Source organism: Chamaea fasciata, unplaced genomic scaffold, assembly GCF_029207755.1.
Source record: "Chamaea fasciata isolate MVZ Bird 193981 ecotype frontalis unplaced genomic scaffold, bChaFas1.0.hap1 SCAF_10, whole genome shotgun sequence".
Classification (NCBI taxonomy): Eukaryota; Metazoa; Chordata; class Aves; order Passeriformes; family Sylviidae; genus Chamaea; species Chamaea fasciata.
The window spans coordinates 4,516,132-4,541,797 of NW_027094095.1; the positions used below are offsets into that span (position 1 = coordinate 4,516,132).

The window sequence follows — 25,666 nt, forward strand, 5'->3', positions numbered from 1 at the left end:
TACACAAAGCAGTAGAGCTGCCTCGAAGCCAGCCCAGACCAGGCAGTTTCTCCTAATCTCGCCCATCCCCCTGCTTTGGGATGACCCAGCCCAACACCTCCAGTTCTCACAGACCCAAGGTGTTAGACACCCCATGCTGGTCACTTCTCATGCCCCACCCAAAACGGGCTCCCAAGGTCCCAAGGTTCAGCCAGATATCCCAGGCTACACTGCAACAAACGTCTTCGACTTGCCAGAGATGCAATCCCCAGTTGAAAAGTTCATTAATTAGGAGCAGAGAAGCCTCTAGTGAATCTTCCAGCCAAGAAGCAGGGGAAAAAAAAAATCCCCCACAATTCAGTCTAATTACAACGCCTTGGGGCGCTCCACTCACTGTGAAGCCGAGGCCAAACTTTTTTCCCCACCCCTAAGAGCAGGAACTTTAACCCAGTTATAGCTCCACTGATAACGAAAGAGGGAAAAAAAAAAAAGGAAAAAAGCCCACCCTCCTGATATTTATCGTTTGAACTATTCTGCAAGTAACAGCAAAGAGGCACAGACACACTTCTTGCAGAGCAGTCGCTGTGTTCTGCTGGGTAGAACCCACTCCCACAGCCCCAACCCAGATCTCCTAGCAACCAACGCTGGAGGCCAGTGCTCGGCCCGGCTGTGCCACAGGCATGGTCAGACTGCACTCAGCTGCTCCTCTGGGATTTAGCAACCGCTTTCCACTCACAGACAGTGACTTTGCACATTAGGTACTCTCAGAGCAAGACCTCAAATGCCACGGCAGCTCCGGCTGTAGCCAGAAGAGTGGTGGGAGCACCTGGAAGAGCCTAGGAAGGACTCCAGGCACCCTGACATAAGTTCCCTTTCTTCCCCAGCTCCCAGAAGAGCTGGACTCCAACCCACCCCAAGCCTCTGGCGAGGCTGGGTGGATCCAGCCACAGACACGCAGAACCACACCCCGGCTGCTGACTGCCCTCCTCCCCCTCGAGCCACCGGGGAACAAACAGGAACTGGGCTCATACACTTGAAAATATTTAATACGTGTTGTACACGTAGAATTACATTTTATACAAAACATGATACATCACTGAAGGAGAACACTGTACAAAATTCCCTACGGGAGCCCCAAGCCTTTATACAACAAAGACCGGGAGTTACCAAGCCTAACAAACAGGCTCAAGGACTTTCCGTCAGAGCGTCTGTAAACTTCGTTCCTCTCAACAAACACTTTTAAAAAGCACCATGTAATAGTTCTGACCTAAACCTTTCCAAAATAGAGACTTTATTTAATAAACTTAATACTTTCCAAGCTTAAAATATCACCCGCCAGGGGCGCCCCCGGGGTCGGCGGCAGCCGAGGAACCTCCCCCGGGCGCCGGGGAGGGCGGCGGCTCTGCCGGGAAGGGGAATTCCGGGAGGGCAGGGCCGGGGGCGCTCCCAGGGCGGGTGGCGGCCGCCGGGACCCGGCGGGGAACGGGGAAGCGCCGCCGCCGCTGCCGCCCCGCGGTCCCTCCCGTACGGCGGCGCAAGGGGCCGGGTCTGGCCGGCGCCGGAGCCCCGCGGCGCTCGGTGGGTGTCACCTCCGGGCCCCCCAGCCCGCGGCGGGGAGCCAGTCTCTGCGGCCGGGACATCAGAAGGCCACGATGGCCGTGCTCCAGGGGTTGAGGGTCCGCAGCACCGGCTCGTCGCAGCAGATCTGTCCCGGCTCGGCCGCCGCCTCGGCGGGCGCCGTGCCCGCCGCCGCCTGGCCACCGTCCAGGGGCGGCCGCCGCCGGCCCTTGGGCTCCTTGCTGAGCAGTCCCGAGAAGCTGGAGCCGAAGATGCTGATGAGGCTGGCCACGTTGCCCGTCTCCATGTCCTCCTGCTCGCCCGCCGGCGAGGGCGGCGGTGGTGGCGGCAGCGGCGGCGGCTCCTCTTCCTCGCGGCGGGGCTTCTTCACCGGGGAGCCCGCCTGGCCGCGCTCGCCGGCGCTCCGCTTGCGGGGGCAGTGCGGCGGCGGGGGGGCCCCGGCGCAGCCCCCGCGGTTCTCGCCGCAGCAACAGCGCCGCGGCCGGGGGCCCTGGCAGTCCCTCCCCGCCTCGTCCTGCGGGGGCGGCGGCGGTTCCTCGGCCGCCCAGGCGGCGGTGCGGGGCGCCGGCTCCTCCTCGGGGTGGCCGGCGGCCGCGGGGGGCGGCTCGGGCGGGCAGCCCGGCTCGCTCAGGTAGACCTGTCGGGCGCTGCGCAGCACCAGCGACACCAGGAGGTTCTTGTGCAGCTTCAGGCCGCCGCGTTGGCCCCGCGCGCTGTAGATCTTGCCTAGCGAGATGCTGACGATGCGATGCGCCTCGAGCTTGAACTCCATGGGGAAAACCCGGTGGGCGAGGGGAGGGAAAAAGAATAAAATTTAGATGAAGAAAATAAAGCAAAAATACCCTTCGGGCCGAGCGGAAACGGCACCTCCCTCCTGCTCCGCTCAACGCCTCTTCGCGCCGCAGACTGAGCGAGCCCACGCGCCCGCCCTCCTTTTATACCACCCCCGCCTCGGCCAATCAGGGCGCGCCGCCGGCCGCTCCAACCGCCGGCTGGCCCCCGCGCGCGCGCGCTGGCCAATGACGGCGCAGGGCAGCGCGTTCGAAAGCTCGCCCCGCGGAGAGGGCTCTTAAAGCGGCAACGCCACCGCACCGCCAGCGGTGGGGCCCACCACGGCACCCCCGCTTCGCCGCGCCCCAAAGCGATGGAAACGTCCCTCGGGGAGAGAAGAAAAAAAAAAAAAAGCCGCACAAAGCAAATCAAGCCGAGCGCAGCCTCCGTTTGGTTAGGCTGGGAATGTTTCCCGCAATTTCAGCCCGTCTCTGGTATCTTATCTTGTTCGAGAAGGAGCTGGTGGAGCTGTTGGCTGGAGGGCGAAGTGTGTCTTTGAGGATTTCGAGGAAAATCTGCCCTGACGTGCAGCAGAAAGCCGTGCTTGCCCAGCTCCCAGGCGGAATTCTGCTTCAGGGGTCCGGCAGTGAAGCTGTCAGAAAGCCCAGGGCAGAGAGGAAGGTCCACAACAAGGTTGGGAAGGGCTCCAGGGGAGGACAAATAGGGCATCTCCAAGCGTGATGGGGACCATGGCAAACCGGAGCACCTTGTCTGGGAACTGAAACCTCACTTGGCTGTAGCTGTGAAAGCTGGTGGCATGATCAGCCAAGTGGCTGGGGGCCACAGGGGACAACACAGTCACCCCCAGACAGCTCCAGGCACCTGAAAAAAGAAAGCTTGGAGGGTGTTTTGGAGCTTGGAGTGTGGACCCTCCTCCTTCCACCAAGGACTAACCACCATTTGCAAACATAAAAGAAGGGAAAGGGCCTAAAATTAAGGAAGTGCAACGTGCTGCCCCAGAGTATCAGTTTCCACTCCCAGCTGACACATAACAACTTGTTTCCATCCCTTTTTTCCCAGGGGATGAATCCACAGACTCCCCCAAAGGAAAGCCACAGGCTGTCATGATGCTTTGTTGGCAGGACCTGTCACCATGTCCTGGCTTTCTGGAAGGACAAAAGGGTGGCTGGTCACAGAGGTAATAAAAGAATAGGTGAAGATGGGGCCACACCAACACATAGTTGATACATCAAGAGCCTGCTCCAAAAAAACCCAAACCAAAACAAAAAAAAAACAAAAAAACAAAAAAACAAAACAAAACAAAACAAAAAAAAAAAGCCCACGCTTAGGACAAATGTATGTTTTCCTCCTGGTCAAACACAGATGAAAAACCTCAAATGCCACTCTCTGGGTGTCGGACACAACAGCAGGTCAGCCTGAGTGTTGACATCTCAAAACGCCCACCCCTCCCTCCTACACCAACCCTGCCGTGCTCCATCTGAAATGACCAGACCGGGGCATGCTCAGCCACACAGCCAAAACAGCCTGGCCCAGCTTCCCCCACAGACAAAACGTCCCACAGGCAGAAGGTCCCAGCTTAGCCCACACCAAGGGAGAGCCTCTCCTGGCCGCAGGGAGCGGGGAGCGGGGCTGTCCCCTCCACACCCGGCGTGGGAGGCCGGAGGGACGCCAGATCCAGCGGTGGGAACCCAGGGTTTCCAGACCCGCCAAACCTGCTCCCCGCACCTCAGAGGGCCAGCAACACCCTGTCCTAAGCCCTCGGGTCAGCCTAACCAGCTAGGGCAGGTCTGGGCTCGCATGCCTGGGGCTGCAGTCACAGCTCTTCACCCACGGCCAGCACATCTGCCCACCACCCCTGTCCCCTCGGTGGCACAGCTTTGGCTGTGCCCCTGATAAATGCATCACCAGCTCCGGGACTGCTGTTCGCAGGATCTGGGCACTTGCATCTTCAGCAGAGGTATCCTGGATCAGAAAGTCAGATTTGATACATCTCAGCTGGGCATATCCCAGCTCCGGGACAAAAAGCAGCAGTGCAAAGTCATCACACCAGCTGGAAAAAGCCCAAGGTGGGTGGAGGAGGCACGGCGTGGGAGCTCTGTGGGGTGAAGATGCCTGGATCCGAGCAGACTGACCTGTTCTGTCGCTCACCACCTCACCCTGATGGCATGAGGCACCATTTCTCTCTGGCTGCTACCCTGCCTGGGAATAGAGAGGCCAGCAGCCTCTCCCGGCTCTGGCCAGGGATTAGCAGGGTGTGGATGGAGATTGAGCGACCCCTCATCCCTCTCAGCGCTCAGACAGAGCACCAGCAGGGAGGAGCAGAGGTGCAGAACGTTCGGCAGCAGAGCTTGTACCCAGTACGAGTTTCACCCACCAACACCATGCCGGGCAACAGGCACAGCCATCAGCACTTTATTCCTAGGGCACCAAAGCCCCGCCTCGACATCTGCCTGCTCTCCGTGCCCTTTGCAGAGACGGGGCGATGGTTTGCCATCGCTCGGGGAGATCCACGGAGGAGGCAGGCAGGAGAGCAGGAGCAGCAGCACGGGCAGAGGCAGCCGGTTGAAGCCAGGCAGTATTTTGGTGGCAGCCCTGCCGCTCCCTCTCAGGCTGATGTCATGCTTTAGTAACTTTGAGGCAGAGTCACATGGCAGCCTCTGAGGTCAGAGGCTGGGGTTGGCTTTGTCTGCCTTCCTTGTGCCTGCCCTGGGCTCCTGCGGTGACCCCGCTGGGGCTGCGCTCCGAGCACGGCGATCTCCCGGTGGGCACGGCTCGGCATCCCCGTGATTCCCAGAGCCGGGCACTGCGTGGGAGCCTCGCATCGCGGAGAGCGGGGTGCACCCACCCCCGGTCCTTCCATCTGCCCGCGGAAGGGACATTGCCCTGCGGGTCAGGGGGGGATACAGCCGAAGGAGGAGGAGGGAAAGGGTGTGACTGGGCGCTCTAATCTCCTCATGTGATCCAACGGGGTTGGAAGGGGTTTGACGAACAATTAACAATCCTCCGGCTCAGCTGCTGTTTCCCGAAATAGCTCTGGCAGCAGCAGCAGCAGGAGGAGGAGGAGGAGGAGGAGGAAGGGGGCGGCCGGGCTGGCTGGCAGACAAAGGTGGCCTCTCCGCCAGCAGAGCTGTGGCCGGAGCGGCGGCGAGGAGGCAGCCCCGGAGGCCCACCTGGAAAGGAAAACAATGCGACATAAAAGCAGCTCGAGGGAGGAAGCAGCTTGTGGTACGACTAATAATTGCAGAGGGCTGCGCCGCACACCACCGGCTTTTTTGGAGGCGTTTCAATTCGCCCTCGCCGCCGAGCAGAGGAGGTCGGCGCCGGGATGCTCGTCGGGGATTTGTGCGGTCGAATCTTGGCCGGCAGCGGCGGGGGATGCTGCGGCAGCCCCAGCTCCGGTAGCACCGGGGCTCTGCCAGCCGCCCGAGCCTGGCTGCGCCCCATCCCGTCCCGGCACGGCCATCTGGCTCCCAGCACGGCCACCCCGACCTGCGGCCGCGGGATGAGGATGTGGTTAGCGAGATCCTGTTCCCACAGCGGCGCCTGCCCCCCGCCTCTGTCCCCCTCCGCTGCCCCCCGCCAGCTCCTCGCTGTCACCAAATGTGCGGCTCAGGCTCCAGGAGGAAGGCAGATGCGGAAAGGAGGTGGAAAACCCCCCGGCTAGGATGGACGGTGAAATTAGGGTCTCTTCAAAGCACACGCTGTGTGCATCCATCAGCGGCTGTCCCAGTGCCACCGCCGTGCACTGACGCCTCTCTCTTCTATTTGGAATAAGGGTTCATGAGTTAGACCCTCCCTGAGAGGAGGATGGGAACAAATCCATCAAAAGGCCCTCACCACCAGCGGTGCTGAGGCAAAAGCCTTCACATCAACAGCTGCCTGGAGCAAAAACAGAACTTCAGGACAGCCAAAGCCCCAGGGAGACCCAGGCACATCCCCAGTGATTGCTGACGTAAACGAGAGGACAGGGAGGAACGTTTCCAAATGGGAATCTATCCACAGCTTGAGTTCATTTCTGGATAGGAATAAACATCTAAATTGCCAGGCACCCATGTGGAGCTCAGGAGGAAGAGGAGGAAGGTTGTCTGGGGTTGGGTTTTTTTTCCCCAGAAAAATCAATGTTTCATGTGGACGCGGTCTGGACCTGCCACAATCGGATATTGGTAACTAATCCCCCAGGGTTCCCAACTGCTCTGCTTTATCCTTGCTTGGAGATAAGGTCAGAAGAGCTGGGAAACATCCCAAAACACAGCCCAGAGAGCCAAACACTAATCGCTGACGAATGAAAGCCAAACACAAGTGAAACAAATACAAACAAATCAATACAGACCTAAACCCAGAGGAGAGGAAGCAGCTCCCTGGGCTTCTGAGAGCACTGAGATACCCGCCCCAAAACCACAGTGAGGTGTGAGCCTGTAGCACTGCTATGTACTAGAAAGGAAAGGGCTTTTCCAGGGTTAAACCCCCCTTCCCATGGCAGAGATTATAGTGTTGATATCCCAGGCAGGCAGGACTCTCTTCTACACCTTTTTTTTTTTTTTTTTTTTTTTTTTTTTTTTTTTTTTTTCACCAGTGATCTGGGATTCCCCCTTCTCACCCTACACAAATGATTTAAAATTTCCCTTCACTCCCTCTGAGCCCCTGGCTTGGGATTTCCCTCTCCTCCCCTGGAGAACAGTGACCTGTCCCTCTGCCCATCAGATATCCTGCTACTCCTCTAGCAGCCTCTCCAAACACAAAGAGGAGGGGGAAAAAAAAATCCCACTCCCAGCTATCACCTTCTTCAGGCAGCTGTTTCCCTTGGAAAAAATGTGGCCCCATATCTTTCAGTGGGTTATGGTACTGGTTTGGGTTTCCTGGGGAAAAAAAATGCATTTATTTGTCCGGGGTTTCCTAACAGACAACCCTTCTATTGTAGTCCACCTTCCTGTATGGGTTTTTTTCCCCTCTCTGATACGCCTGCAGTGGGTCCCGTGCCACTTCCAAAGGCTGCCTTGTGTCCAGGGCATAAAGAATCAGGACAGCCCAGGGATGCAGCCCAGCAAACCCCATGTTTTTCACTGGAGTGATTTGTTCCCCAGCAAAGTCTGAGCTAAAGCAGGCAGCAGCCTCGGTGACTGGGGCTAAACAACTCCAATTAATCCCGGGAACTCCACACGGAGCCAGATGCAGCTCGGCAGTCCGCAGGGCACTTCGCCTGCCCAAAGGAGGCTCAGCCTAATTATTTTCCCCCCCTCTCCCTGTATCTCAATGTCACCTTCCTTGTAGGCATGGGGCAAATGACAACCGCAGTCCCAGAGTGCAGATGTGTCCTCGGTGCGACTACTTCCCGCCCGGGCGGGGTGGGGAGGTGGCACAGGGATGCTCCCGAGCCACGGAGCTGCCTGCTCTGCTTCCCTCTTCCTTCCTGGTCCCCCAGGGGGACCAGGGACCTTGGCACTTGCCAGAAAATCACACCACAAGAGTAGCAGCCACCACTGTGAGCAGCAAGGGCAGAGCAGATCCTCTGCAAGGGCACAGCAGATCCTCTCCGTGTCAAATCCCTCCTCCCACCAAGGAAAACTGCGAAATGAAACATCTGTGCCTGCCAGCAGGCGCTGACGCCTCCCTGCCTGATGATCTCTTCCCTCTTGAAAGGCCCTTCCTTTGACCAGCTTGTCCTTCTCATGGTTTGTGGGGAGCCTGGAACCCAGAGAGTACATCCTTGGCCACAGGGATAATGAGGAAGTTTTTAGGGTTTAAGGGCTGCCTGGGAAAAGTTCCTTCTAATTTCACTCATAACAAGGACCCTTGGCAGCCCAGCACCTCACTGCTTCTGCAATTTAGCAATCTCTTTTTGGATCCAGGTAAGATCTCAGCATCCCTGGCATCCCATGGCAGGCAATCCCAGGGATTCATCCTGCAGAAAGCAATGCTGCCGTTCCTCCACTTCCCTGTTTTATTCACCAGAACACTGAATATTTAACTCCAGAAGAGCGTTTTGTTTCGTCATCCCTTCCTTAATCCTCTTAAAACCACCACTAAAATTTTTCAACTATCACTAAGAATGAAAAAGAGGAGGAAAACCACCAAAGCATCCGAAAGCCTTTACGGCTTCTCCCTTTAGCTGTAAAACCTTTTCAGGGGTAGGGAGGGGAAAGTCCCCTCCACTTTTAGAAATCCAAATTCAAACCACTCCAGCTTTTCCCTGAGACGAAAAGGCACCTCTTCCACACCAAATGCACATTCTTTGCACCAAGCTAGTATGGGATCACACACACCCCCCACCCCCCCCATCCCCCCGTGCATGTACACACATGCCACAAAGATTTTCCTGATAAAAGTTCCAGGGAGCCCAGCTCTTCCCTGCAGACAGCTGGGATTCTGATGAGCTGGCACTTTTCACGGTGCAGAAATGTTTCATCAGATCTTTCCTGACCAGTTCTGCAGCTGTGTGCTCTGCACCCAGCGCTCCTCTCCCAGCAGGAATCGCTTAGCCGAGCACGCTGAAGAGCTCCCAAGAAACTCCACGCTGCCTCCAAGCCCCAAATCAGAGCTTCCCATATGGAACAGCAAAATACAGCCTCGTTCTAAAAAAAATACGAACCGCAGCGTGGTTGGAGTGGCTCTCAGGTGAAAATCTAAATTATTTACTACATTATGTAAATTAATTTCTAGCATCAAAGACCAGGCTGTCTTTTTTATCCCTCAAGAGTTTACAACTTCCCTAGATTTTGGTAAAACTCCTTATTTTCAGCCCTCAACAGCTCTGTGAAGATTTACCCTTTTTTGCAAATGGACTCAACGATCTTAGGTATTTTCCAATCTAAGTGATCCTGTGATTCTGTAAAAAAACACCCCATTTTCAAAGGAGTGAATAAAGTGTTCACATAATTTATTGAAGGATTTCTGAAATTCCTGGCTAGTAGTTCTGAGAGGCTACAGGACATTTTCCCTTTTCCATCCCCAGCGCAGCAAAGGTTTCAGGCACAGGTGGAAGTCACAGGAGGATCATGAGGTTTTGGGGAGCACAAGGTCTTTGTGGGACAGGGACAGACAAACTGGACCAGCGACTCCTGGGAACTCTGTTTGTTCCTGGAGGGAACCTCCCATGCTAAGCACACGTTTGCCAGGGACGCCCCAAATCCTGCTGGCGTGGGAAAGTCATCCCAAATTCAGCAAGGAAGGGCCAGCAAATGCCAGCCCTAAAGCTGCCACCTGTTGCACCACCCCTGGCGTGGGGCTGGCCGGAGCAGGAGGTGGATTTCTCACCCCAAGAGCTGCAGAAACCGGTCCAACGTGTGCCACAGCCTTCCCACCCCGGGGTGCGCGTGAGGAAAGCTGCTGGGATTGCAAAAGCTGGGTATCCCGTTCCCATGCTGAGCAGGCACCTCTGCCAACGGGGTTTGTGCCCATTCCCTGCCTTTGCTAGGGATGCTGGACCGCTGCCACCTTCGGGAAGCGCAGGCCAGGATGTGCTCTTTGGTAAAAACTTGGGGGATTCCTCCTGGCCAAGCCCCTGCAAAATCAGCCCGTGTGGGAGTAAGGCAGGGACATCCCTCTGCTGCGTGTGTATGGATGCGAACATCTCCCAGAGCTCTGCAGGCATCATCCCCCTCCTGCCAGCTGCTGCAAGCCCAAGGCTGCCTGTGCTCAGCTATTAAAGAGCCCAGAGATTTAAGAGAGTGGGAATGAGGGAAGAATGGATCCTCACCCAGGGATGGACAACATCCAAGCGACACAGGGCTGTTCTCACCCCACACAAGGCAGGAGGAAGGAAGCAGTGCCTGTGCCTCCCCGGGGCAGGAAGGGCAGCAGGAGCCGAGCAGACTGCCTGTCGCTCCCTCCTGCTTCCTCCCACCCTGCCTGGGAACACAGCCTGGGCTGAGCCACTCCTGCTGGGGACCCTGTGGCAGGGACAGGACCCCACTGTGCCAAGTTTGTGCTTTGGTCCACGAATCTGGGTGAAGGAGGCCGGCTGGCTGGTTTATATGAGGTTTTAAAGGCTGCAAATCGTGTGAGAAGGCAAACGTTTACAGGCCTGGGTTTGGGATAAAGCACAAAATTTCTTCCACACAGAAGAGTCCGATGTGAACAATACTGGTGCTACCTGCAGGCGCGTGAGGAGATGGTGCTTGAACGCCTTACCTCACTTCCTCTCTTCACTGAGAAGGCTGCTTTCAGTTCTCTAAAATAAAAAAATAGTATCTTTAATCCACATAACACAAGGAATGGGACACACACCACCTTCTGCGTGGTCTTGCTGCTGGCACAGCGGTGCTGAGGACTGTGGACCATTGTGGGAAGGCATTACATGGGAAGACGTAACCACCACCGTCATGGTAGGGCAGCTGAGACCAGGGCGTTGGGGTCGGCGGTCCAGCATCTCTACTCAGCCCTGGTGAGACCACATTTGGAGCGCTGTGTGCAGCTCTGGGCTCTAAAGAAGGGGTGCCAAGAAGACAGAGCCAGACTCTGCTGGGTGGTGCCAACCACCAGGACACGGAAGGCAAGGGGCAGGAGGAACCGATGTACAGAGTTCCACCCGAATACAAGGAAGAACTTCACTGTACGAGTGACCACGCAGCGGCACAGACTGCCCCGACAGGTCGCGGAGTCTCCCTCACTGGAGATATCCCAGACCCGTCTGCGCCATGTGCTCTGGGATGAGAAGGGAGGTGGCACCAGATGACCCGCCGTGCTCGCTTCCGACCTGACCCATGCTGTGTGTGATCCTGTGGGTGACACGGACACCGGGCAGCGGGAAGAGCTGCCGGAACTCCCCTGGAAGAGCCGGGACAGCGCCCGGACCCCGCAGCGCACCCCGGCACAACGCCCCCGCCGCCGCCATGCCGGCATGACGTCACCCGGGCACGCCCCCTCGCGGCGCGCGGCGGGGGTGTGGCCGACAGAGGGCGTCGTTGGTGGGCGTGGCCTGATGAAGGGGGCGTGGCCAGGCGGCGGCCGTGGCGTGAGGCGGCGGCAGCGCCATGTCGATGGAGGACCCCTTCTTCGTGGTGAAGGGGTAAGCTTCGCGCTCGGCGCGCCCCGGGGCACGGGGAGAGGGACGCGCAGCCGGCCGGGGCCGCGTCCGGGGGCGGAGGGGACGGGCACGGCCGCCCCGCAGCGAGGGAGGCCCGCGGAGCGGGGGACAGCAGCGGGCGGGGGTCTGTGTGTGGGGGGAAAATGGCGGCCAGGCCCCCCGTGCTGCCGAGGGGCTGAGCGCCGGCTCCGGGGCCTCTCCGGCGGTGGCGGACCGGCGCGGGAGGCGCTGGGGCGAGGCGGGCAGGTGCCGGGCCGCGGCCGGGCCTCCCCGGGCTGTGTGAGGGCCCCCCGGCCTCGGCTGCAGGTGCGGCTTGGGGACGGTGGGCAGAGCGGGGCTGGGGGGTCGCGGCTGGAGGCCGGGGTGACCATGGGGAAAGGTGCAGAGGAGCAGGGACCGAGCTGTGGCACAAACAATGGCCGTGAGAGGAAGCCTGCAGAGAAGAGCCTGAACGCAGGGAAATAGCAGCTGAAGGTGGCCAAAGGAAAATTGTCATTAATAGGGTGAAAGGAGCTCTGTCGGAGCTGCTGGAGATGGTCCAGTAGAGGCCACGAAGATGATTTGGGGTCTGGAGCATCTCTCTGGTGAGGTGAGACTGGAGTAGCTGGGCCTGTTTAGTCCAGAGGAGACTGAAAGAAGATCTCATCACTGCATATAAATATCTCTGAGGGGTGTCAGGAGAACAGGGCCAGACCCTTTGCAGCAACAGGACGAGGAGCAGTGGCCATAAACTATAACACAAGAAGTTCCGTCTCAATGTGAGGAAGAACTTCTTTACAGTGAGGGTGGCAGAGCACTGGGAAAGGCTTCCCAGGGAGGTGGTGGAGTTTCTGGAGACATTCCAAACCCATCTGGAGGTATCCCTGTGTCCCCTGCTCTGGGTGACTGTGCCTTAACAGGGGGTTTGGACTGGATGATCCACAGAAGTCCCTTCCAACCCGAGTGCTTCTGTGAAAGCAGCTCAGTCACTAGACACTGCCGTGGGGCCACCTCCAGCTTGTGCTGGGGGGCTGGAGTTCTGCCCTGTGTCACAGTGAGGCAGCCCTGAGGAGCTGCAGAGGGCTCCTGGTGGGGTGTTTGGGAGAGCCACGTGAGAACAAGAAGTGTGGGAAGGGACACTGGTGCAGCCAGGGAAAGTGAATCCCTCTCCCAGGATGAGCTCCTGCTGAGAGGAAAGTGTGGGAGTCGTCGCCATGGGTGGGGAGCAAACGTCCTGTCAAACTTTCCAGAGATGTTCCCGCAGTGTGCAGGGAAGGGCAGGGAGGGGAAAGGGGCTGTGCTGCCGCTCCCAGAGTTAATTATTACCTGCCAGGTCAGAGGGGCTGCTGGTGCTGTAGCCACCAAGAGCTGCTGTTCGTTTGCTTTCCTGGTGTCTGTAACTCCTCCCTGTCAGAGAATGTCCAGCTCTGCTTTGCGTTCTTGCTACTGGGGACTTCCACAAGTGTGTTCGGATGAAAAAAAAACCAAACAAAACCAAAGCTTGTGCTGACAAGTACGGGAGGGAATGAAGTTTTCCAGGTCCTCAGTGCAGGCTGCTGACTTTAGGGCACTCAGCGTGGCAGACTCGGAGCTGCAGGCAGAGGAGGAGAGGAGGGACATGCATCAGAGTGCTGAGAAACTGCAGCTGAGACAGCAACTGGAGGTCTTCAGGCCCTGGTGGGACCTAAAGACCTGCAGTCCTGGCACCACAGTTCATCTGTCCTGGACCTCCCCTGCTTTCCTTCACGGGGGTGAAACATCTGACTGCTGTGTGCAAGCTCATGGTGGCCTCCTTGGACACCCCCACAGTCTGATCTGTGTCCCTTCCTAATCTCTGCTCCCTGTAAACCTCGGGGAGTAGTTCACAGCTCAGGGCTGCAGCGTTTGTAAATGCAGATAACCACCCTGAGAGTCTGTGACCCAAATTTACAAACCTGCTTGCCCCAAACCAGAGCTGTCAGCAGTGCCTTCCTTTGCTGTGGATGCACTCGTCTCCAAAAGAGCTTAGAGCAGCAGAAAAAACTTGTGTTTCCTAAGCCAGTGTAGTAGGGCTGTGTATTTTTTAAAATGCTGAATTAAAATAAGCAGTGCTGCACTCAACAATCTGCCTGGTTGTGGTGTGGGGACAGTTCCTGTAACTCTGTGTGCCCTTGGGGTATCTTACATGGGTAGTTAAGGGCCTGGAGAGGAAAACTGTTGGGAGAGGAATGCAAAGCATGGATTGCCAAAGAGCTGCCTTGTTCAGACCCTCTGCCCTGGCTTGCCTGGGTGACACTCAGCATCTTCCCCTGAAGAAATAGGTCCCTCCATGAGTAACTTCATGCTGCAGCAAGGTACAGGGCAAATCCTTATTTTACAAAATAAACACAACGTTGTTGGAGGGAGGGATGTTTGGGAGGAAGCTGTGGCATCCCTGCCCAGCTGGACACGGGGCTGGCCCAGTGTCACCGCAGCGGGGCAGCTGCTGATGACTCTTGGCTTCTCTTCACTCTCCTCCTGCACAGGGAGGTGCAGAAAGCCGTGAACACTGCCCAGGGGCTCTTCCAGAGGTGGACGGAGCTCTTGCAAGATCCCTCCATCGCCACAAGAGAAGAAATCGACTGGACCACTAATGAGCTCAGAAACAACCTGCGGAGCATCGAGTGGGACCTGGAGGACTTGGATGAAACCATTAATATCCTTTTTGTGGCCCTTTGGAGGGAGTTGCAGTTCCCAAGTTGTACTAAATAGCCAAATCCTAGTACTTGTCAATCTTTGCATAAATCAGGACTGTTTGGGATTGAATTTTCCGTTCGCATCGGCTTTTCTCAAATTGCAAATGAGAAGTCAAGGATTTTCCTTTTCCCTTTTTGTTTTCCCTTTTTACAAGGTATATTCTAAGATGCTTTGTTCTAGAAAGCCTATTGTGTTGTGTGACTCTGGATTTCTGCAGAGTCAGTTCATTCTCTAGGCTGGCTTCCAGAAATCCTCCTTTTCCCTTGTGCTCTTCTGAGTGCTCCTGAAAACACTGCACAGCATCACAGAACCAAAAAAACCCCATGGAAAAGAGAAACCTTGTGCATGTGCATGCACTGCACAGCATATTCCTGCCATGCCTCTTTTTCCATCCAGAGTGCTGTACTTTGCTGATCAGATTTTGGGAACAGGCACAACACAGTGGCCACTTGGCACGCTGGGGGTGGTTTGTGTATCCATGTGTGTGTCCATGTGTGTATCCATGGCTGCTTCCCGGGACTCCTTGACTCTGTCCAGGCATTGTCGAGGCGAACCCGCGGAAATTCAACCTGGATGCCACGGAGCTGGGAATCCGCAAAGCCTTCATCACCAGCACGCGGCAGGTGGTCAGGGTAAGGAGCCTATCCCTGGAGTCGGCATGGGGGGCATTAGGTGGTTAAAAAAGGAGAGCTTGGGGCTGTTCTGTGGTGGACTGGAGAGCAGAGAATAAATCTGCTACCTGCTGAGTCTCAGGCTTCCTCCTCTTCCCCATGCGGTCCCTCCTGGAGCTACGCAGAAGGGTTTGGGGGTGCAAGTGCCCCATGGAATTCCCTCCTTTTATGCTTCCCACCCTTGAAATCTTCACACTGCTCTGGCAGCAGTGAGCTGGGAGCCTGTGGTAACAGGAGGAAGAGTGAAGACCCAGCTGCAGTGTGGAGTCTCCCTTCAGAGCTGAGGGAAATTGCAACTGTCCCGACCATTTGTAAGCACTGGTTTTCAGCAACAGGGAGACCACTTTGAACACTGACAGATGGTTAAAGCCTGGTGTTATTGACATGGTGACTTCAACTTCCTACCCCTGCAAAATAGTCCAAACAACCACTGGATTTATTTTTAACTTGAGGAAGACCTTTTTTTAATTCAAGCATACGCCTGAGAAGCAAAAAGGGGATTTTTAACAACTTGGTGGTAACAAATAGAGAAGAAACATCTTTCCAAAAGCTTCAGTGGCTGGTAACAAGCTGCTAGTTAGGAAGTTTTCTGCCTATTAATAGCTACACTGAGTTTCTGCTGCCCCTCATGACTCTGATGTTCCTGCTCCACAGAATACACTGGTGTGGCTGGCAGCAAGCCCGTTACCCCACCTGCAGTAGTGCGGTCCGGATGCATTTCCTAAGGCTTGCTGCCTGGGAACTGATCCCAAAACCACGCTGGCCCCGGGCAGCAGGCATGTGCTTGCTGCCTTGCCCTCAGTGTAGTCCACTCCCTAACGGGCAGGATCAGGCAAGCCTGCTCTCTGGTCCTCTTCTCCTGGCTGAAAAGTGCTGGCTAATGGGTTTCGGAGCAGTGTCTCCCACTGGGAAATGAAATTTGTAAGTGGCCTTGTGCAGCTGACTTCCCAGTTTCCATGGGGGAATTTGTGATGTGCTGCGGCCAGTGAGAGTTAACCAGGAGGGATGTGGTGGTGCTCTTTGGTGTTGTGTTGCACATCTCTGAACAGTGAAACACACCTGAATGCTCTGGTGGCATCAGAGCTCTTCTGCTGCATCAGCCTCTGCCAGATGATGTTGACTGCTTGCTAATTTATGAAAACTAGGCTATGTTACATTGTGATGGGGAGCCTTCTGTGGTTAGTGACCTTCTACAGGAACTCCACAGCAAAAATTAATTGGTAGGAGAGAACATTGACACAGTCAGAGAAGATGGCCACAGGACAGGAAATCTACCTCATACTATGGAATATAAAACCAGATGGGAATAAATCCCAGGAGGTTATAGGCTTCAAGGCCTTGACAAACACTTCCTTACATTCTGTCAACAGGAACGTTAGTTTATTATACAAATCAAAGTGGTTCTGGTCGTACTGGAGTAAAATGAGTAGTAAATCAGGAATGTTTTCAGAATATCCCAATGCTGTTGATTCCAGTATTAGTATAACCATGAAACTCCTACAGTATGTTTTCAGACTCTACAAAAGTTTTTTCAAAGAAAATTTCCCTTCCCACACTCCCCCTTGTAGAAGCCTTGCTGGGTATAGACAGTCCTGGAGCACCCTGAATGTGTCTTGACACCTCGAATCCAATGCTCACATGCTGCTTCTTTTGTTGAATGAACAGGACATGAAGGATCAGATGTCAAACTCTTCCGTGCAAGCACTGGCTGAAAGAAAAAACAGGCAGGTGAGAACCAGAAAGGGGCAATGTCTATCTGCTGCAACGTATACCCTGTCTGGAGTTCCTCCCCTCACAAACCTCTGCTGTGGGAAGGGGCTTGCACGCTGCAGCCAAGCTGTGTTTGAGCCGTGTCCATTTGGCTGCCCTGGGAGAGCTGGTTCTCACGTTGCTGCCAGCCTCTCCCAAGCCTCTCTCAGAGCAGTAAGTCAGCACTCACCATCTGTCTCTGTCTTCAGAGCTGGTTGTGTACAACTGTCAGCATTGCATCATCCCATGGAAAGGGAAATCTCCCTCCTCCTCCTCCTCGGGGGGAACCGGCTCAGAATCCATGTCAATGAACGTAATCCTGCGCTCTGCTGGATTTAGGAGCCAAGATGGTGCAATATCCTTCCATGCAGCTGCTTCTCGTAATAGTCATGTAAGAAGATGGAAGGAGCTCGAGGAGTCTCGTGTTGTCTGCACTTGTAACCTAAGGAATAGAAATAGATGCAGCTTGTGCTCCTTCCTGGCTGATGGGAAGGCTGTAAGGGGATACTGGAGCTGACTTCCAGACACATTCCAGTAAAAGCTGGTGTGTGCTTCATACTGTTAATTGTACTGCATCAGCCTTACCACACGTGGCAAAAACAACAAACTGAGAAGCACAGAGCTCATTCCTGAGCTTGTCACAGGGTTAATTGACATGCTTGGCAAACACTCCCAGCAGCAAAGTCCCTGACACTTTTGCTCAAACGAGTCTGTAGCTTTCCCTGCGATTTGCTGCTTTCCTTTGCATGAGGTTCTTGATAGCTGCAGGAGACCATATGGCCCAGCTCACGCAGTGACATCTGGTCAGGAAAACTGACTTCCCCTTGCTGCCTTCCTCTCCCTTCCCAGCCCCTCGCCTTCATTCCAGACTGCAAGGCTTGTGCTGGGCTTTGTGTCAGGGGCTGGCTAGCAGTGACCTGACCCTCAAAGCCCAGGCTGGCAAACAGGCCCTTTCTATTGAAGCTGCAGGCAAAGCTAGTTCACTGCATTAAATAAAAAGGAGCTGCCCTTGTCACAAACTGGAGTGACCAGGGGCTTGCTCAGTGTCTCGGGAGATGACAAAGCCAGATGTCCTGGTGGCTTCCTGCATGGTCAGTCTGTCAGCTTTCCTCACCCCTCCTTGAACCTTATGTCAGGTGAACCATAGAGACTGTCTTGTTTTCAGCCTGACGGAACAGCTTGGTCACTGTCTTGCTGTTCTTCACAAATACTCAGTCATTCCATCCTGCCCACAACCAGGAGCTGCAGGATGGTCTCGTTACAAGTCAGTCTGGCTTCCACACTGGAGGGCAGAGTCCCTTTCCCTAGTGCTGTAGCATGCAATTCCTCACCTGCAGGTCATGTTTGTTCTCCAGCATCTGTAGCTTGGGTTATTCTCCTTTCAGGGGCAGACGTATTTGGCTGGGAAGCCACATCTCTGCAGGCTTTGCATGAGCTGCTCTGTTCAGGTTGTAGGGCAGGTAGCAAGAGTAACTTTGTGTGCTGGTAGCTGAAGAGCCTGCTGGAGGGATAGGCAGCCTGGATCATAGAACATAAGCATACAGCACTGCTCTGGTTATAGATTGCATTATTTTACTGTCAGCTCAACTGGTTAAGTACTTTATCCAGACCCTCTTAAGCCCCTGTCAGTAGCAGCAGAGTGCTCAGTTGGAGCTGTACATCTGTTAACACAATATATCCAGACACTTCCCAGCTCACATGTCCTAGCACACAGTGCTGCCTCTTGAGCAGGCCTCTGCCAGTCCTTTGTGCTGTGCAGGCCTTCTGCACGCACTGTCAGTCAGCCTCACTCCAGCTCTCTTGCAGCTGGAGAGGCATCTCTGCAATTCCAGGCTGCAGAGGCTTCCTAGGCTGGCATTTTGGCTCTCTGTTGGTTTAGTTCATGACAGCACTTTGGCTGAGTAGCAGCAGAGCAGGAGGAAAGGGATGCTGTGTGTGTGTGTACAGGAGTGTTGCCTTGTCTGCCTTCCCACCTCAACCTGTGGACGGGCTGTGAGCAGACACAAGGGTGTTGCTAAGAGCTCTCTGCATCTGTTTAGGCACTCCTGGGAGACAGTGGGAGTCAGAGTTGGAGCTCTGGACCTGACAAATACAGCCGTCTGGACCGGGAGCTGCAATTAGCAAATTCACATTTCATCGAGGAGCAGCAAGCTCAACAACAGGTAAGGCAGCTGGCATCACAGACTACATAGCTTTGCTTGCCAAATGGGTGCCAGGGGGACTGGTCTGGCTCCAGGAGCCTGACAGTCCTCCTCTTTGCTTGTGGCATGTGTCTGTGCACGCATTTCCTGTGCAGCACAGCTTTGGGTGATCTCAGCACAGTTTTTAACCCTGGAGGCGTGGGGCTTCTGCTGTGTTTAGGAGGCAGCTGGCACAATTGGGAAGGTGTAGCACGCTAAGATTTAATAGTACAAGGATTGCTGAAGTCCTTGGAAGAGTAGAAACACTGCAAGAAGAAAAGGACCTGCTTCTTTTATGCAAGTTCTCCTGGTTAAAAAGTGTTTGGTGTTGTTTGTGTGCATCTCCCATCAGAACAGGCAGGAGCACGCGCCTGCTTCCTTTTCCTGCTTTTGTCACCGTGAGATTAGTGAGAAAGGCTGTGTGAGAGCTTGGGAGAACCCCTGGTGAGGTACTTCCCAGCTGCACTTCCCAGCTGACAGGGGAGTTTGCCTGGAGAAGCGCCCAGGCAAACTGGAGTTTGCCTGGAGAAGTGCAGGGCCTTGACACAGGCAGTGATTTGGAGGTGGCAAACTCTGCTAAAGCTCCTGACCCATGATGCCACCTCGGCTTCCAGACACATTTTACCTACTGACTCCAGGGAGATAAATAGCTTTAGAAATAGGTAACTAGGGTAAATCTAATCCTTAGTGTGACTGTGCCCTGAAAATTACTTAAAACAGCAGCAGACTTATTCCTTTGGCACATTCAGAGCCAGGCTGGCTATTTTTAGCTGTAGAAGCTGCAACAGCCTTCTGCTTGCATTAACCCCATGTTAGCTGCAGCACATTCCAGGTGGCATTTCTCAGGCACAGCCTCCCTTACCTGCTTACCTTGCAAAGGTTTTGATGACCAGCCCTTGGAGCTTTCCAAAGTCACTTTAGCTGTGCATGCAGCTTGGATGAGCTGAGGCTGGATTTGCAGGGCTGTCTGGAGGCTGCAGCCTGCTGTGCCCTTAGGTCTGAGCCCAGGCCGAGCAGCGAGTGCCTGTCTGCTGGGTGGGCTGGCTCCAACCCAGCTGCAGGCAGCAGATCTGTAATTGCCCGCTTTCCTTCTCTTTGGCCCCAGCTGATTGTGGAGCAGCAGGATGAGCAGTTGGAGCTGGTCTCTGGCAGCATTGGAGTGCTGAAGAACATGTCCCAGCGCATTGGCGGGGAGCTGGAAGAGCAAGCAGTGTAAGTGTGAGACGTGGCAGCAAAAACCTGGCAAGGGGCTGGCTGCAACATGGCTGGATGTCCTCACACACCTGTCTCTGCCTCTGGTGGAGCGTGGAATTCACTGGTCCCTCAGGCAGCCTCTCTCTGCCACCCTGTGCAAAGCATTTTGTACTGCAATCTGCAAGGATTCAACTGCAACCTCCTTCCTTTAGAAGCGTGCATCTAGGGCAGGCCAGCTTACCTTTCCTCCTTTTCACATGCTCCCCCTCAGGCAGCCAGCAGATAAGGGAGGGAGGTGCTGTGCAATGCAGATACTGGCCACTTCTCCACTCTACAGGGTTTTGTGCTGCCCCTGGACAATTGCTGGAGCCAGGAGCTCTCAGCTCTGCCCTGAAACACACAACACAGAGCTGCTCTTCATCACTGAAGTTAAAAATAACCCTCACCCACGCAAAGGGTTAAAGGGCAGCTCACAAAGTCATTTTGCATCCATCCATTTACATATAAATTAGATTTCTTTCCCAGTTCTTGTCCTTTGCAAACAAGTTCCCAGTTGTGCAGGCTAACAGCTATGCTTCCAGAAAAGCTTGAAGGTTTTATGCCTAAAACCCCTCCTTGTTTGGCTGGTAAAAGTCTGGAGGGCCATGTCCCTTGTGAAGTGATTTCATCTTTGATGGAGAGGGGGAACTTTCAACCTCCCTCCCGAGTGAAGTTGTGCAGCATGAGAATCCTCTGCTCTCACAGAGGAGATTGGTGTGGAGTGTCTGTTTCTAGATCATCACACAGGCCATCAGTGCTTGCTAGATTAGCTCATAACTACCACAGTGAGGTTTTCCCCACTGAATGAAGGTTTAACAAGTGGCACTCCAAATGAAGGAGTCTGTCCTTTTAAATGCATTAAGCTGTAAAGTCCCACTGGCTGGAGACAATTGGATTGGTACCTTGACTCTGGATGTGCACTGGCATTGACAAAGCATGGATTCAGGAAGGCTTTCAGATTCATTACAGTCACTGTGCGGAAGAAATAAAAGGGTAACTTCCATGCAGAGCTTGAAAAGAACCTTAAAAGCAACTGCAGATCTCATTCCCACTTGATACATGACTGAAACAAGATTTTAGTTTAAACTGCAAGCCCTGAACAAGAAAAGAGATTTAAAGTCCAAGCTGACACGTAGATCTAACCAGTCTCTGCTAATCACAGATTATAAATGAGACTTGCCTTTTGTAAGGAGGAAGCCCCTCCCACTCCTCACCTTGCAGATGTGTGTAGAGTTCAGCCACAAACACACAGGGAGGATCAGTCTGGCAGGAATCCCGAGTTACTTCCCACCAAAGCACAGCTGCTGTTTCAGCAGGTTTTTTTCCCCCCCTGGGCGCTTCAAGGAGAGGAGGCCACATTAATTTTGTCTGCCAAGGTGTGCTACTCTGCTCACATCAGTGTTTTGATCCATGTGTGTGAGCATGCTGCAAAATCCCCGAGGGATGTGCCACGTGCTGACCAGTGCCTGCTTCTGTGCCCGCAGGATGCTGGATGACTTCTCCCACGAGTTAGACAGCACTCAGTCGCGCCTTGATAACGTCATGAAGAAGCTCGCCAAAGTGTCCCACATGACGAGTGGTAGGTCCTGGGAAGTGGGATCCAGTCCTGGAAAGGGAGAGACAAGCCCTTGGATCTTCAGGCTGGGACACTGTGCTCCCACCCAGCCAGCCAAGGGGAGGGAGCAGCTCTCAGTTCTTGAAAGAAGGGGAAGGCTTCCAAGCCCGGCAGCTGCTCCTGCCCAGACACTGCTCTGCTGCCTGTCCCTTGCCTTTGTTTTATTTACAGATGCCTTTCTATTTATGCTGCCACTGCTGGGAAAATCCCCCTCTAGCTGGTGGGAGGGGAAGCTCTGCAGCCTCCGGCTCTGCTGCAGTTTCCCGGGCTGCCTGTGGAACAAAAGCTGTCAAGGTGCCATTAAACCCCGGCCACCACCGTGTGTGGCTTCCCCGAGCACCAGAATGCCTGCGGCAATCCCCTTCCCAAATCCCACCTGCCCTGGGGCTGCTGGCGCCTGCAGGCCTGTTGTCGGTCACATCTCCCTCAGCTGGTAGAGGAAAGAGCTGAATTCTGTGCTGAACGCACAGAAAAGTCCTTATAAGGCTGTGCCTGAAGCCGGGGGGCCGGCGGGGCGCCGCGGGCAGAGCAAACAGGAAGCCCGGCCTGGCTGCCGGGAAGTCCCGCGCTGCCGGCTGCCTCCGAGCCTGGCACCGCGCCCAGCCGGCCCCTCCTCCAGCGCCCCTCTCCCGTGGGTGCTCAGGACCTCGGGAAGGCAGCAGCCTGCCAGGAGGAAAAGCAGTCCTGCTCTGCCAGGGTTAGGCTGTCCGAGGGATTTATGAGATGGTGAGAATACAGCCCGAGAGAGACCACTTGGAGTGCTGACAGTGCACTTTGTGTCACCGGTAGCTCAGCAGCAGCACAACCACGGGTGAAACCTGTGTCTCTGCCCTTTCCTCTGGGAAAACCCATGGATCTCTGCAGAGTGTTTCTAAATGTTGGGAAAGAGCATTTCTGCTGGAATCGCCTATGCCAGGGAGAGCGGGAGGGCTCTTTCTGGGGTAGCTGCTGTGCTTAGGAATTGAGGGGATGCCAGCAGCCCTGTCCCCACTGCTGCACCATCATCTCTCAGAGGTGATGTGGTGTTGAGCCAATGAGGTGTAAAGATGTCCAGGGAAACCTGATTCCTGGCCCTGTCCTAAGGGCCACCACAATCTCTTCCTGGCAGAGCTCCTCAGGGCAGCTTTCACCGGATCCCTTCTTGTTCCTCTGGCAAACAGATTACTCCATGAATGAAGAGCAAACACAGCAGCTCTCTGCTTGTTCCTTCCAATTGCTTCTGAGCCAGCTTTTCAAAGCTGTTTGAACTTGGTTCGGAAGAAGCCTCAGAATTCCCACAGCTGTTCCCAAACCCCAGTGTATCCTAGAGGAGAATGCCTCACTGCAGTATACAGCGCCACAGCCTTTCTCCCACAGGAACTGTTGCTTTGGCTTTTTGTGGCTTAAGCTTGAATTTGGTTCCTAGCAGCCCATGGAGAAAAATGCTCCCCCAGTTTTCCTTCTCCACTAAAGCAGAAAAGACTGATCCTTCCTTTTCTTTCCAGATCGACGGCAGTGGTGTGCAATTGTTGTCCTCTTCGTCATCTTGCTAGTGGTGCTCATCCTCTTTTTTGTCCTGTGATGACAAAAAACTGAACTTCCTGGGACGCCCCCTCCCCGCCCCCTCGCCCCAGCAGCGCGGGGAAATGAAACTCTCCGTTTCTGTCCGCCCACAGAGATCCCTGGCAGGAACACCCGCACCCAGCTCTCACCATCCTCCTCCAGGGGCTGCGGCTCGGCTGCGCCGGCATCTCCCCTGGCCCCGGGGAGAGGGGGTGGGGGACTGGAGCTGCCTTCTCCCCGGCTGCGGTGCAGTCTGGACTCGGGCTCTGGGTCCGGATCCATGGAGCTGGAGGGGAACCTGACCCCTGCACTTCCACCCGGTGCAGGTAGGAGCCGGTGGGAGGTGGAGACAGAGAGCGAGCCCTGGGGAGGACGGGACAGGGGGAGGAATTACTGAATTCACTGAGCATTACAAACTGCGTTGCCAGTGCCAGCCCCAAGCACTACTGGGAAGGGTGAAACCCCCCAAGCCACGGCAAGGGAGGGGAGCCCTGGCCCTGCTCCCCCTGGCCCTCCCTGCCTCCTGTGGGCGGGCTCTGTAGCACCAATTCACTGCCGAGAGAGCACGGGGAGTCCTACCAGAGCGTTCCTAGCCTCTACACTGGGCAGAGGGCAGAACTGTAGGGTCTTGTGTCCTGCCATCGGCCACCCAGGCCCCGTCAGACACCCCAGAGCTTGAAACCTGGGGCGCTGCACACCGAGCGCTGGCAATCAGCCATGAGCCAGAGGGGGAGAGTCTTGAAGCTTTTAAACTTGCCTCCCTCATTATACAGGCCTCTAAAGCTCATTGACTGATGCTTTCTTTGCCCTTGTATAACTGAGTCACTGCTTCTGTTTAACAGCTGCTTCCCTTTGGCAAGTGATTTGTCAGGTCTAAAATAACTTATTTTTTTTAAGGAAAAAAAAACTTTTAAAGATTTTTTTGATGACCATTGGAGCCACGTTCTCTCTGTGGGTGCACAGCACGCATGATCAGAGGAACAGTGCTCGGTGATGTATTTTAAGTGTATATGAACTTGTAAATAGGATGTCTTCATTTTTCCCAACCGCTATTTTTTGGACACCTCCACTGTAAGCAACCAAAAGGCAGGAGATTCAAAGCTAGATCATGTTTCCATATTCCTTCCCAGTCCTTTTGTTACCTCCCAGTCGTTTGTCACTCGAGTTGTCTCAGCAGTGTCGTATTCCCTACAGGGAATGTGGAGTAGCCAGGTGGGCAGTACCAATAATGTGGTGACCAAAGGTCACCTGGGCAGTGTCACTGCGGAGGAACAGGCAGAGGGGCCCTGCTGCAAGCGCCCGTTGTGGGGTAGGGGGTGACTCTTGAGGAAAGCAAAAACGGTTTCTTACTCTAGTCTGCTCCCATATTTTGAGTTGCAAACATGAAAAGACTCAGCGCAGGCTGGCTTATGGCTCCCAGATGGGGCTGGGGGAGGAAGTTAATTGGCACTGACGCAAAGACTTCTGCTGAAATTGCAAATCACCCCCAAAATCATCCCCCCCACCTTAGAATCTTGCCACCGGACAGCTTTACCTCCGGGACTGAGCACTCCTCCCCCCAGCTTCGTGGCTCCCTCCGAGGTCTGCGTGGCTCCCCTGTCCCTCCCGCAGGCGCTGGATGCACAGCCGGCGGCTCCGTGCCTTCCGCAGCCGGGCGGGGCTGGACGGAGCCTCCCCGCCCGCCCGCCCGGGTGCTCGTCAGTAACGCACACGTGGTGCCTCGGCGCCCACCCGCACTCAGATTCCAGTGGCTCCTAATCCTTGCAGAGCATCCCTGCAGGGAGTAGGTGGTGTCTGCCTTCCAAGGCTGGCTGTAGCAGTGTCTGCGCCACTCCGTGGTCTGTACCTGTCCAAGAGCAGGTTCGCAGGAGCGCGGGTCTGGGCAGGGAGCAGGGCTCGCTGCCGGCTGCTGTTTGCACACCTCTGATCCCCGTTATTTCCAGCGTGGCTGCGCATCCTTCGGGAATGACTCCCATGCAGGACCGCTCCTTTGGTAGTCCAGGGGCTGGCCCAGCTGCTGACATCATCGTAAACCACCCGAGTGTCTCTGGTCCCTTTCCCCGTGTACATTTGCTTTTCTGTCACTGGTGGTGCCCCCCTTTAACACTAAATAAAGGTGCAGCAGCGTAGATCTCTGCTCCTTCTTGCCTGACTCTTGCTCCCAGGACAAGCTTGGGGTCTCCTGGCACCAGGGTGTGGGAAAAGCTCTCCCGCCAGCATTTGCCAGGCATCACCATCCTGATATTTGAGGCAAAAGCAGCATCTGCAGTTTCTGGGGTCACTTCAGCATTGTGGGCAGCTGTGCCCAGATGTGGGGTTGCTGCAGGCAGCTGTGCCCAGATGTGGGGCAGCACCGTGCAGAGGGCAGCCATTGCTGCCATGCCACTGCTGCTGGAGACACTCACTCTGAGGATGTGTTTTGCCTTCCACGGCTGGAAAAAAGAACCCCTCAAAATCCCCAAGGAGCCCCCTGTCTACCTGCCCAGGCCCCTCCCCAGCACCACAGCATGGTCACGAGCTGGCTGGTGGAGCAGCAGGGCTGTGGGAAAACAAGGAGCAAAGGCCCCACGGCCACAAGCACCACCCGAGCCCCTCCGTGCCACAATCCAAG

The 25,666-nt window shown here is 55.2% G+C and overlaps 2 protein-coding genes and 1 long non-coding RNA gene across 8 annotated transcripts; 1 reads left to right on the plus strand and 2 right to left on the minus strand.

Annotated features, from left to right (window-relative positions):
• Positions 1 to 1,007: 1,007 nt before the first annotated feature.
• IER5 (immediate early response 5) lies at positions 1,008 to 2,451 on the minus strand. Its single transcript, XM_066192129.1, has one exon. It carries the CDS (start codon positions 2,327 to 2,329, stop codon positions 1,619 to 1,621), a length of 711 nt encoding a protein of 236 aa, XP_066048226.1. The 5' UTR covers positions 2,330 to 2,451; the 3' UTR covers positions 1,008 to 1,618.
• Positions 2,452 to 11,267: 8,816 nt separating this feature from the next.
• Positions 11,268 to 25,184, plus strand: STX6 (syntaxin 6). The gene is made up of 8 exons (XM_066192131.1): positions 11,268 to 11,353; positions 13,855 to 14,024; positions 14,603 to 14,697; positions 16,402 to 16,464; positions 18,525 to 18,647; positions 19,771 to 19,877; positions 21,383 to 21,477; positions 22,998 to 25,184. Exons 1-8 carry the CDS (start codon positions 11,319 to 11,321, stop codon positions 23,072 to 23,074), a joined length of 765 nt encoding a protein of 254 aa, XP_066048228.1. The 5' UTR covers positions 11,268 to 11,318; the 3' UTR covers positions 23,075 to 25,184.
• LOC136294423 (uncharacterized) lies at positions 15,224 to 21,938 on the minus strand. Of its 6 annotated transcripts, none has more exons than XR_010722398.1 (8): positions 21,890 to 21,938; positions 21,113 to 21,504; positions 20,801 to 20,870; positions 19,949 to 20,249; positions 19,536 to 19,860; positions 17,817 to 18,003; positions 16,676 to 16,927; positions 15,224 to 16,444 (listed from the first exon to the last, which is right to left on the minus strand). It is a non-coding gene; the product is annotated as an uncharacterized lncRNA (long non-coding RNA). The 6 variants fall into 6 exon arrangements; XR_010722399.1 differs by having other exon boundaries at positions 19,949 to 20,011; positions 20,101 to 20,870; XR_010722401.1 differs by having other exon boundaries at positions 17,817 to 17,983; positions 19,949 to 20,870.
• Positions 25,185 to 25,666: the final 482 nt, after the last annotated feature.

Coding starts and splice junctions, on each gene's coding strand:
- STX6 (XM_066192131.1), top strand. CDS start 11,319: ATGTCGATGGAGGACCCCTTCTTCGTGGTGAAGGG. Junction 11,354..13,854: donor CCCTTCTTCGTGGTGAAGGG/GTAAGCTTCGCG, acceptor CCTCCTGCACAG/GGAGGTGCAGAAAGCCGTGA. Junction 14,698..16,401: donor GCACGCGGCAGGTGGTCAGG/GTAAGGAGCCTA, acceptor TTGAATGAACAG/GACATGAAGGATCAGATGTC.
- IER5 (XM_066192129.1), bottom strand. CDS start 2,329: ATGGAGTTCAAGCTCGAGGCGCATCGCATCGTCAGCATCTCGCTAGGC.